Here is an 11,890-nt window from a genome sequence, read left to right as displayed (position 1 = left end):
ATATCCAGGGGTTCCAGGGTTGGAACGGTTACTTTAACAATGTATTCTGATACAGTTACTAATTACCTGTTAAAATTTGTAGTGAGAGAAAAGGAATATCAACAAGATGATCTTTATTTAATCTGAATATCTGTGTATTTGGATTCACTCAAGACCAGAGTGATGTGTGAGACTCATGGAGTGTCGTCATGTGTGCGCGTGTGCATGCTGGTAACAAACTAGTATATCATTCTTCACCTAATGATTGTAATCCTGTTACTAATCCCCTTTTTTTACTGAATGTATCTCTAATCTAATTACATCGTTTTACTGTAATTTCATACTGTTTTCTTTGTTTATATGTGGCGGACCCTGCCACCTTTCAAGTTTAAATAAGTGTTGTGGGACTTTATTTTCCTCTGAGAACAGCTTGTTTACATACTTAGGGAAAACATAAATATCTCTAAGTTTGTATTATTACCTCATTAATAGTGTGAATATTAATATCTCAGTTTGAATTCCACTATCCAATTTGAATTTTGAAACAAAAAACAATAGTAAATAAAAAGAATAATAGTACGACTCTTATTGTTGCTGTGGTGCATTAAACACATTTGGATTTTTTATCTCCAAGAACTTTATTCTTTCAAGAACAAAAATAGGCTGGATAAAATGTTTTGTTGTTATCTAATATGTTGGCAAATTTATCATGAAAAGCAGTGTTAGTGCTTGAACAGCTGACTTTTTTTTTTTGAATGATACAAAAACATATTTATCAGCAGGAAACACAAATGTCAACAATGTATACTTACATTCATTCTATTTATTTGCATGAAGACCTGTGTCTGTAAACTGTGAGTTCTTTGTGATGACTGACTTTTCTTTGGTAAAAACAAATATTTGATACAGAATGTTTACAAGACCCGATAAATTAATATGAATATTTTCTCTTGATAAGTTGTATTATTATTATCTAAACCAGTATGTTTGAGCTTTACCCGGATACTGTCAGTATGAGTGTAAGCAGTCAAAAAAGAAAGTTTTATACCAGTTACGGAATTGCAGCATAGGAGATCAAAGACATATGCAAGCTTCCACTGCACCCTGCTATGAAAAGAAGAGATTTGAACTATTATCTCCTATTGCACCAGTGCTGTGTGAGACTGTGGCCACAAAGATGTTACTTCCTCTGTAACTGTGGTTTTACTCTATTGAAGGGAACATTATGCCAACAGGTAGACATAAGTCAGACCACAGTTCAGTAAACTTTATTAAGGTTTGTCAACACAAACACTGTGTTGGATGCTGAGGTGTCTGCACACTTACACATTCAGATAGTTGTTTTCCCTTACTGTGAGGGAAGAGAGGTGGCCGATGTGATGTTTACATATCTAGGGGCCCCAGAGCAATTAAACAGCTCTGTGTGTGTGTGTGTTAAAGGTTAGCTGGAGGACAGGCCCATATGGAGCAATAAAGCTGAATCTATCTCCCATACTAGTTGTTTAGAGCTGACTTAAGATATACATTTCCATATAAGCATGAAGAGACAATCCGGTCCATTTTAGGCTGTGAGTTCCAAGAAGTGACCTCAGCGGAAGTTAGATAATGTACAGGAGGAGGCAGACTAACTTCTCTTTCTACTGTTGGATAGATGGACCCTCAATCCACCAAAGTGACCAATTGGAAGAAGTGGGACGATGCGAGGAATTAGACTTTAAAAAAGGCCCGCACAAGCAGAGAAGGGTGGTGGCACTTTGTAGATTTTCCTAGATCGAAGGCGATAGGATTTTTCTAATAGAGCAGAGGGCAAAGCATTGGGCAGAACTTTGTCATAAATTTGAGAAACTCGGATAGCGGCCGCACCTGATCAGACGAGGGCATTGTGATTTGTTTTCAATAAAGATTGCTCGATCATTCCACCCAGCCTTGCCTCCGCAGAATAATTTTATCAACATACTACACGCCGACATCTTTGATGAAGAGAGCCCAGAAACTACAATGCAGAAACAAAGAATATGAAATAAAATAAGTGTTCTCAATTTCAGCTTGTGTCCTTGAATGTCCATGTCCACGGCAGCTCTGGACCACAGTTCCTCTCATGGATGAGGATGTGGGTGAGGATGCACCGATCCACATTTTTTCACTTCTGATCTGATCCCGATACCTGAATTTGGATATCTGCCGATACTGATAGTATTCTGATACCAGAGCTCTGTTTGCCTTAATATTACTATCATCATTATTGTTGATTTTATATGAGGCTAGAATAAACTCCTCTCTACAGGAAATTATGGTATGTATGTATGTATGCATGTATGTCCCAAAAGGAAACTTGAGGTAAGTATAAGGTCAGAAAAGGAAGTCAGAAAAACAGGAAACCACATTTTCCACCACTAATAACGGTTGGTCATTGAATACGATGAAGTTGAGCAACTTCTCATGAATCCCTTTAGCTTTCACGATGTCTGCTGGGAGTTTACCTTGCTTTTGGAATGACTCCAGAAGTGAATTGTGAATTGAATTATGGTCTGTTGTTAACACAAGCTTTAGACGTTTACACGTTTTGTTCTATGACATAAAATACATCATTTAATTTTCCAAAGTATGAAACTTATATGTCTTGAAAAAGGCGGCTATTTAAGACTACAGAGGTTGTCACAGACATTAAACGTCATCACACCATACACAGAGAATCATCTACTCACTATGCTGTCTTTACAGGCTGACTTTAGTTGCAAACTGTTCTAACTCCGACTTTCCAACTACACATAGTGGTGTTGATGTTTATGTCATGCGACCGCAGTGTAGTCCGTTTATACACTAACATCCGCCACACATTAGCTTTATACTTCCTGCAATTTAATTTACACTCTGATAATCACAAAAGTAGTGTTTATCTGTGAAGGTTTTCTTGCTGAACAGAACGTGTAAGTATCATAAACTTTTCCAAAGAGCTTATTTTCAGATATATTACAAAATACATTTTAAAATCCGGTTTTATGTTGAGGGAGCCAAGGCGAGCTAACTTCTGGGTTAGCCAGCAAAAAAACGTTATCCCGACACTACTCTGTGCACTTGGCGTTGGAAGGTTCTGGCCTCCATGTCATACATTTATTCCAGATAATGGACACATAATCAGGCATTGTCCCGTACTTATTATTCTGATGACGTGAATGCACAGTATGAAGTGAATCAATAGTAGAGCTGCGGCACATTTAATTAAATCCTACAGCCTGTTTCTCCGAGAGTACAAAAAAGGTACTCCTCTTGGATTGTGTATGTAAAAAATACTTACTAAAATTCTCAGGGTTGTTGCCCCACTGACCACATGCAGTATTGCTATGTGGTTTGTGCTGCTGGGGTCATTTTATGTGATAAACTCCATTACTTATTTCTTGACAGTTTCGCACCTACTCTGTGAAAGCTGGACGAGGAGGAAAACCTCTGCCGGTCATCTTGTGTGACACCATGGGATTGGAGGAAGGAACAGGGGCGGGGCTTGATGTGGATGATGTGATAAGCATCCTCAAAGGTCATCTGCCAAACAGATATCAGGTAAACACATGATGACGCACTGATTTGGTTGTAGTTTTGTTCTGTAACACAAACTGTCTGTTTCTTCCTCCTGTGTGACTCACAGTTCAACCCCTCAGCTCCGCTGCATTCAGAGTCCCACGGCTACCGTGGAACTCCAGGTGTCAAGGACAAGATCCACTGTGTGGCCTATGTCATTGATGCCTGCAAGGTCTCCATCATGCCCACAAAGCTGGAGGAGAAGCTGGAAGCTATCTGCAGAAAGGTCAACTTAATGGGTCAGTAAACGAGCCTTGCTTCATTTTAGTGGAGTTCCAAGTCCTCAGACTGCACTGAGTAAACTATTAAGATCATCATGTTGCAAGAATTTAGGTATATGGTACATGTACTATTTACTTACTTTTAATAACTGTTGTGTATTTGGCATGGATATAACCATGATATTGTCATTGCAATATATAATCAGGCGCACAAGCACCTGTTGCACTGCAAAATGCTTATTTACACCTGTCAACAGGCTGCTTTTCAGAGATTAAAAGTAGCCAAAGGTAACATGCACTGTAGTTCATATTAATGCTTATGTGCAGAACTACACATATCACAGTATGTTCCAGTGAGGCCTTAATTTGTTAAACAATTGAAAGGAAAAGGAAAATGAACTCATGAATGCATCCTGACTATACAAGTAGTAGCTTTACCCAGCAGTTTTGTTGGTTCTCAGGGGTTCCTCAGCTCGTCCTGATGACTAAAGTGGATGAAGCCTGTCCTTTTGTTCCACAGGACATCAGGAATGTTTATAAGAGCGGCTACATCAAGGAAATGGTGAGATCAACTTGAAATTGTAGGAATTTATTCTGAAAATATAAATTTAAATCAACTGCTTCATTCTTATTCTATATTTGTGTTAATGACTGCCTTAAAAATCAACCAAAATTTAATCCATTTAGCATGTGTTATCTTATTCACTTCCCCTCCGATGTTTTTGTCTGTTTTAGTTCAATTATTTCACTTGCTACCTGCTAGTTTCTGTCTTACCTTTCCTCAGCAGGCCACCAAGTTGAAGTGAGTTGTCGCATTCCAACTAGTCATTAAAATGGCGTGATGAGCCGCAGCTAAAAAGAAACCGACTGAAAAAAGTTTCCTGGAAACATGTTAAAGAAATGATCAGTTATTTATTAACTGATTTTGGAAAAAAGCAGAATATTAATGTTAAATACCTGAATGTATAAGTGTGTAAAAGTTTAATGACCTAGTAATAAAGTTCTTGTTGAATTGTGGACAATCACAACCCACACAACCTTTCTACTGTGGTAAAGATCAAAGGAAAAAAAGTGCAGATTTATTCTGTTTTATGGTGACAAAAAGTATGAACTATATCACTATCTATACTGCTACCACTACCACTACTATCTGTATTATATGTTCTGTGTTTTGTGATCCAGATGCAGGAAGTCAGCACTCGGCTCGGTGTGCCTCTGTCCTGTGTTGTTCCAGTGAAGAACTACAGCGAGGAGTTGGAGTTGGACCCAAACTGCGACATCCTGCTGCTCAGCGCCGTCCAGCAGATGCTTCGCTTTGCTGATAATTACTTTGATGAGATCAGTGACCAATTGAGCAACACTGAAGCAAGAGAACAGTGAGAATTAGCAGAACAACTGTTTACATTCCTGTACAAGTGGGTCAGGCTAACTGGAGGAGAAGCAGCCCAGACCATCCCTCAGAAACGAGTGACATAAAGAAAGCTTTTATTTGAAAAGAAACTCTATCAAAAGCCATTTTAGCCCGATATACAACTACCTACTCAACGAGAAGAACTTTTCTACACTTGCACAGCCTTAAAAACTGATTGAAGGTGCATAGGGAGGCGGAAGCTCGTGAATATGCCAGTGCAAAATTGATGAGATCAGCCAAGACCGATGTTGGCCAATAAATCAGTGTTTCCCTGTCAGGAACTCATTCTGCTTTCCTGTAATTTCAGGAGCATTCATGCATTATTCCAAGATGGGTTTCCTGTCCTTATCATGTGGTCACACCAGATAAATGGCTAAATGACCACATTATATATCATATTAGATATCGAGCTTCAGAGCTGCTCCTGACGTTTCATTTCAAGCAGACATGTTTGAAAAGCCAACACATCACTAACTAGAATGCAGTGTTGTTTTACCGCATGATGACCACACTTCTTTAACATTCATGTCATTGTCTTTCTGTTCTTTGTCCTCTGTGCAGGTAATTTAGGCTGTAGTCACAGTTAGCATGTTGGCAGTCAGATTTAATTTTAAGTTTATCAGCTTTGCCTCCGTCAGTCTGTTTGTACAGAAGAAACTGATGATGTTCCAACACTGGAATCGAAGTCTAACAGGGAAACCACCATGTACTGTGTGCACATGTTAGGAATGAGAAATAGAAATGACTTGGACATGCATGGACTTGTGATTAAAAACATTCTCCCTGCTTGAAAAGTATTCAGTTGTAAGTAAAAGTTTCTATTCATGCTCTTATTCAGCTGTGTCTCAGTGGTGGATGAAGTACTGAGATCCTATACCATCTATACTATATAAAGTAAAAGTACTAATACCATACTGTAAAATTATCCTGTTACAAGTCCTGCATTGACTTAAGAAATGTAACTGTTCAGAAAACAAACTTCAACAAATAAAAGTAAAAGTACAATGCAGAAAAATGGCTGCTGTGTCCGTTGTGCTATAATTCCATTTGATTATTTTAAGCCTCAAAGCTGCTGCAAGTGCTGTCCTTGTTTTAGCTAACTTCCTGTATGTTTTGCAGTTAGCAGTTCCTTCCCTCATCTCTACATCACCACACTTGCAGCTCTGTGCCTTGTTTTTTTTCTTCTTTGCTCAGCCTCTTTGGTAGTATTAGGCCGTCATCAGCAACACTGTCATTGATAGCTGTCCTTGTTCTGCCAATGCTGGTGTAGGTACCAGAACAGGAGGATCCAGAGGAACCTATAAGGTTATATTAAAGCTGTCTTGGCAGAACAGCCTACATTTCAAAAAGATCTCAAGGAGATTAATTTTGAATTATTAAAAAGTGTTGCCTTAAACTTTGGGCTGTTATGTTTCAGTGAAATCATCTTTTCACATTAAAGACCGTGGATATCAGAGGGTAATGTGAAGGCAAATATATTTAAACAGAATAAATGTTGTCTACAAAAATCACACAGCAATTACGTAGGCTTATGACAATAATATAAACAGCAAGAACAACCCAGCATCTCTCTGTGTAAGCATAGCGTACTCAACGTATTCCCCACCAACGTGCTGGTGCATATATCATCATCAGAATGTGGCAGTCATTGGTCAGTGACCATTTTGTAACACATTTATAGCAGCCGAGAGCATTGGCTCTAAATGTGAATTGCAGCTAGATGTCAAAGTAGCCGACTGTGAACCAGATCACAGGGAGCTCCCAGTGAACATGGGCGATGAAGTGATGAAAGGGCTGAACAGGCCTAACGTTAGTCAGCTAGAACCACTAATGTTAGCTGCATGACTAAACGAGCAAGCGGTAACTGTCGATGATAGACCTCGGAACAGGATATATGGATGTTTGTGCAGATTTTTTTCCCATTAAAACAAATCCTCATGTGGCTTTGAAATGGCTTGTATGTAACTCTACAACTTTGCCAAATTGAATATGCGAGCTTGATATGAACATTAACCAGGATTCTAGCCTGTCTGCCCTCACAACAGCTGGAATTTACCAGCAATTTTTTTTAAAGTAGGGAAACTTGTAATGCTAAATACAGATAATTAGCTACATCTGCACACCTGACTTTTCCTGAATACAGCTCATCTCCCAGCAATATCATTTTATTGAGATGGAGAGCCCCATTGCACAAGTTGACTTGTTGTTTCCTTAGGTTTGTGAGATATGAAACTCTGGCTGTCTTTTTTTTTAGACTGTCCTTGGTACACTGCAGTTCTAAAGCATAAATACTGTGTTCACTGGTTATTTCACTCATGACAGGTCTTTCATGATACAAAAAATTGCATTTGGATGAATTAAAAACTTGATTTTCATCAGAGGGTTCATCTTGAAACTGAAAGGAGAAGCTGCAGTGAGCACGCGGGAAAGGTTGGTTACTTTCACTTCATGTTGACTGTTCGCCAGAAAGCACGGGACTTGCCTGACATCCTGGATAAACATCCCCTTAAAGTAAATACTGTGAAAGCTGGTTACCTTCCTCAAATATCAAGAAGAGACGGCGTTAAGGATGAAAACTTAAGGCTCAATATTATTGCTGCATGTCAGATGTTACTGATGTTAGTGAAGACGTCAGTTCAAATTAACTCCTTTGACCAAAACTATTACTCTATATACTGTAAAATTCCTAACCCGAGGGAAATTCTTGTGCAGGAATTACAAAAAAAAATTACAGTAAAAAAAATTTGCCCAGATTAATGGAAAAACATACCATTCTTTCGCAGTGGGAGCGCAAAACAAAAGTGATTTAACTGTTCAGCTGATGTATTAGGGGGTTTTGTCAGGCTAAGAGGATATAGCAACTGGAAAACCCCATCTACAGTTTGTTTGTTTTTAAACTTGAACACTGGATGCAATTTAGATGATACATAAATGAGGTTTATCTAGGGGATTTCAGCAAACTCAATTAAATATAGATATCCTGCATTTTAATGCATCCATGTTTCTTTTTACATCTAGACACCAAAGTGAGTAACCATCAAAGGTTCACTCAGCATCCTTCACACACTTCAGCAGACCAACTGTCACTATGAACCCACGGCTGACTAAGAGCCAGCAGAGAACAAACTGCTCCCAGCTGGGGAGAGTCAAACTCCAGCTGCTGTACAAGGCCAGCATCCATGGTTTCACCGGAGCAGCCTTCCATCAACGATGTGACACCCGCAGTCCCACAGTGTCTGTGGGCTATAACGCCTCTGGTTTTGTGTTTGGAGGTTACATCAAACAACCTTTCAGTCAGTCTGGACAGTATGTGAATGATGACCAGGCATTTCTTTTCACTTTCAGTAGAGAGAAGCTCCTCAAATATCCAGTCACTGTTCCTGCTAATGCAGTGAGAATGATCAATATCAATGGTCCACATTTTGGAGATACTTTGGTTCTTGTCCATGGAAGCAAGCCTGTAGTCTATAACTGTCCAGGAAAGTTTTACAACTTCAATCCTGCAGAGATGCATGGCAACAACCTCAACCTGACTGAGTGTGAAGTCTATCAAGTGGAGGGTGAGTTCAATATACATACACAGATTTTATATTCGTTTCGTTCGTTTTCTTTTCCGCTTTTCTGTGAGGAAATGTTGATGCTTTATTGTGAAGCATCCATGAGTGGTTTATGATGTACAGTACTTGAGATGTATCTGTTATATGTGCATCCCTACCAACTGTTGTCCACTAGTGTTTGATTCCATCATATTATTTTTCATTTTCCAAAATTTGACGGTAAAACAAAATGTCACAATATTACATCTGCATGAGTCAACCTAAACAGCAGAGGGTGTATAATACATGATATAACTCTGTGTGATATTAATGATACCATTTTGATGGGTCATGTAAACTCATCACAAAAAACAAAGTTGTGATTGTAGTATTTTCTTCTAAGTTTGATGAGATCATTGTTTTGTAAAAGTTGTATTTTCTCTTCAACAGAGACCAAAGAACTGGAGAAGCCATGGAGGACTGTAACCTGGGAATTTGAGTAAGATGGACAGTGTGACACAAATTGATGATCTAAAAAGACAGAACAGTGTGTTCATTGTTAAAATGTAATAATGAATGTGTTACACATACAATAACTTGTATTTTGCTATGTTTGACTTGGTAAACTATAAATATGGAAGTTTATATAATGGATGCAAATTACTGACAGCTTACTGTACTGTACTGTTTTTACATTACAAATCTTGACAAATCATCATTAATATGCCAATCACGACTGCTACTCTTGTTACACTAGTTACTTGTTCCTGCAGGACGAGGACAGAGCTGATGGAGAGTATTAAGAGCTACAAGCCCACAGTCAGCTCTGTGTCCCAGGTTCGGGTTCTGCTCATTGGACCAGTTGGCGCTGGAAAGTCCAGCTTCTTCAACTCTATCAACTCTGTATTCAGAGGCCACGTCACCAGCCAGGCCATCTCTGGCAGCTCCACCACCAGCCTCACCACACAGGTCAGTTCCTGATGGTTAATGATTTCCGTTTGTGGTGACTGATTTGTTTTTGTGATTTGTTTTTCCTTCACTTTGTACGACACAGTTTCGCACCTGCGCTTTGAAAGCTGGACGAGAAGGAAAGCCTCTGCCAATCATCTTGTGTGATACCATGGGACTGGAGGAAAGCACAGGGTCTGGGCTTGATATTGATGACATCAGGTCATCCTTAAAGGTCATCTGCCAGACCGATATCAGGTACATCATTTTGTTACATGGAGCACGATATTGAATGTATGAGTTATTGATTTGGCTTTAGTTAACTCAAACCGTCTCCGTCTTTCCCCTCAACTGTGTGACTCAGTTCAACCCCTCCGCTGCGCTGCATTCGGAGGCCCACGGCTACCGTAAGTCTTCGTACCTTAAGGACAAGATCCACTGTGTGACCTACGTCATTGATGCCTGCAAAGTCTCCATCATGCCCACAAAGATGGCGGAGAAGCTGGAAGCGACCCGCAAAAAGGTCAACTTAATGGGTCAGTCAACTTTAGTCCCACTGACAGTATTTTATGCTGAACACTACAGAAGAAGGTTAGGGCCACTGTTAAAAATGTGTTATTTTTCACAATTATGAATTTTTTCTCAGAAGACATTGAGGAAATGTCTTCTGTAGAGGTCAGCTTGAGTATCTACTATTATCAAAAGGAAGCACTTAGGAGTATTTATAAAAAAAATTTAAATGCTCATTTTTATCTCAGCTGGCTGGAGGGGCCCTCTGAGTCTGAGTCTGAGTCTGAGTGACACCCCGTGGCTCTTGTGTTAAATAGTCAGCTGCTGTCTAGCTCAGTGTGGCCGTCTGCACTGCCAATCTTAGAAGATTTGGCTGGCTATATCCAACTAGGGTCTCCGTTTGTGTATAATGGTAATGGAATGGTATTCAGTCAAATGAATACAACATTTTGAAACCAAAAAGTACAAAAACAGTGATGTTTCTGTTTTTTTCCTCAAAGGAGACACAACATAAGTGAGCAGAGCAGGTCCTGTATGTGTGTTAGCTTGACATTAGCTCAGCAACACTTCAGCAGAGGTAGCGGAGGCTGTGGAGTGAGTAAATTGTAATTAGCATAAACATTATATACTGTAGCTCTGTTCAACATAAACTATTAGCTTTAACAGTGTTGAATGTTTAACATTAAGATTTAGATTTATTTAACATTAAACTTTTTTTTTTACATAAGCCATTTTTACAGTTTATGTCTCAGCTGTGGGGAAAATGAGCTAAATGTGAAGAAAATGATCTAGATATAGTCTGTCTCCAGATTTTTTAACCTTGGTGGTGCCAAATAGGATAAATCCAATAATCTGAGTCCTAGTCCTTTAAAAAGACTCTCATTTTGTTCTCCTCAGTTTTAATGTAATATTAGTTTGTATGGCAAAATTACAAGTCATGGATAATTGATATAGATCATTTGGGTTTAATCCAACTTTGTTTTCACTTTACACTGTTACATACACTTTTGGTTTTGGTGTTTTGAGTCAGTTTTCCTACAGAGTTTGTCAGGAAAACAACTTTGCAGGTGGTCAGATGGTTGTAATGGCACATAATCTTTTTTTTTATTATTTCTGTTCTGTACATTAAACTATACTCAATAACAATAATAGCTATTTTGGCCAGTGCAGATGTGGTGGAGCACTTAGAAACTCTTGCTTTTATTTATAACTCCTAAATCATGTTGATGGAGGTTCTCAGTCATCCTGGTCATGGTGGTTCTAAGTTTTGTATCGTAGGCAACCAAACGTAATTCAGTTTCTTGAAGACGTTTCACCTCTCATTCAAGAGGCCTCTTCAGTTCTAATTAAATGGGGGGAGTTGCAGTTTTAAACTTAGACCGGGTTGTGGCCCTAAGGACTCCGAAACTCAGAGCTCATGCGTCCCTACGACTCACTCTGTAGGGACACTCCAACATAGAATGTACAAGATCATCACTAGATTTCTGTCACAAGCCTCCACCTACAGCCTCTGCCAGCAACATCCACAGCAACCTCCACCTGTGAATTCTGACAGATTGCTGCAACCTATGTCCTCCAACTACTAGGCACTTCTGAGTCCTCTACTAGAAACCTGCACCTCTGACTCCTCCTGCAGATTCTGGTAGATTAGGGCAGCCAAAACCTCCATCTAAAGTATCTTCCATCTTCTGCCTACAGTCTCTGCCAGTAAC

General features: G+C 39.3%; 1 protein-coding gene and 1 pseudogene across 2 annotated transcripts; both read left to right on the top strand.

The window, feature by feature from the left end:
* The first annotated feature begins 902 nt into the window (after positions 1-902).
* LOC115590778 (interferon-induced protein 44-like) lies at positions 903-6,163 on the top strand. Of its 2 annotated transcripts, none has more exons than XM_030432174.1 (6): positions 903-1,255; positions 2,025-2,093; positions 3,382-3,534; positions 3,620-3,791; positions 4,235-4,335; positions 4,956-6,163. In XM_030432174.1, exons 1-6 carry the CDS (start codon positions 1,205-1,207, stop codon positions 5,151-5,153), a joined length of 744 nt encoding a protein of 247 aa, XP_030288034.1. In that variant the 5' UTR covers positions 903-1,204; the 3' UTR covers positions 5,154-6,163. The 2 variants fall into 2 exon arrangements, with proteins under 2 accessions (XP_030288034.1, XP_030288035.1); XM_030432175.1 differs by having other exon boundaries at positions 1,225-1,255; positions 2,025-2,272.
* A 2,109-nt stretch (positions 6,164-8,272) lies between these two features.
* On the top strand, positions 8,273-10,469 carry LOC115591565 (interferon-induced protein 44-like; annotated as a pseudogene).
* The last annotated feature ends 1,421 nt before the right edge of the window (positions 10,470-11,890 follow it).

This window comes from Sparus aurata, chromosome 11 (assembly GCF_900880675.1).
Source record: "Sparus aurata chromosome 11, fSpaAur1.1, whole genome shotgun sequence".
NCBI classification, from domain to species: Eukaryota; Metazoa; Chordata; class Actinopteri; order Spariformes; family Sparidae; genus Sparus; species Sparus aurata.
This window is presented reverse-complemented; position numbering and strand designations above follow the sequence as displayed.

What these genes read in the sequence shown, in the direction of transcription:
- LOC115590778 (XM_030432174.1), top strand. Translation starts at nt 1,205, where the DNA reads ATGCCAACAGGTAGACATAAGTCAGACCACAGTTCAGTAAACTTTATT. An exon ending in GTTCAGTAAACTTTATTAAG is followed by an intron (nt 1,256 to 2,024) that starts GTTTGTCAACAC and finishes TCTCAATTTCAG; the next exon opens with CTTGTGTCCTTGAATGTCCA. An exon ending in CAGAAAGGTCAACTTAATGG is followed by an intron (nt 3,792 to 4,234) that starts GTCAGTAAACGA and finishes GTTGGTTCTCAG; the next exon opens with GGGTTCCTCAGCTCGTCCTG.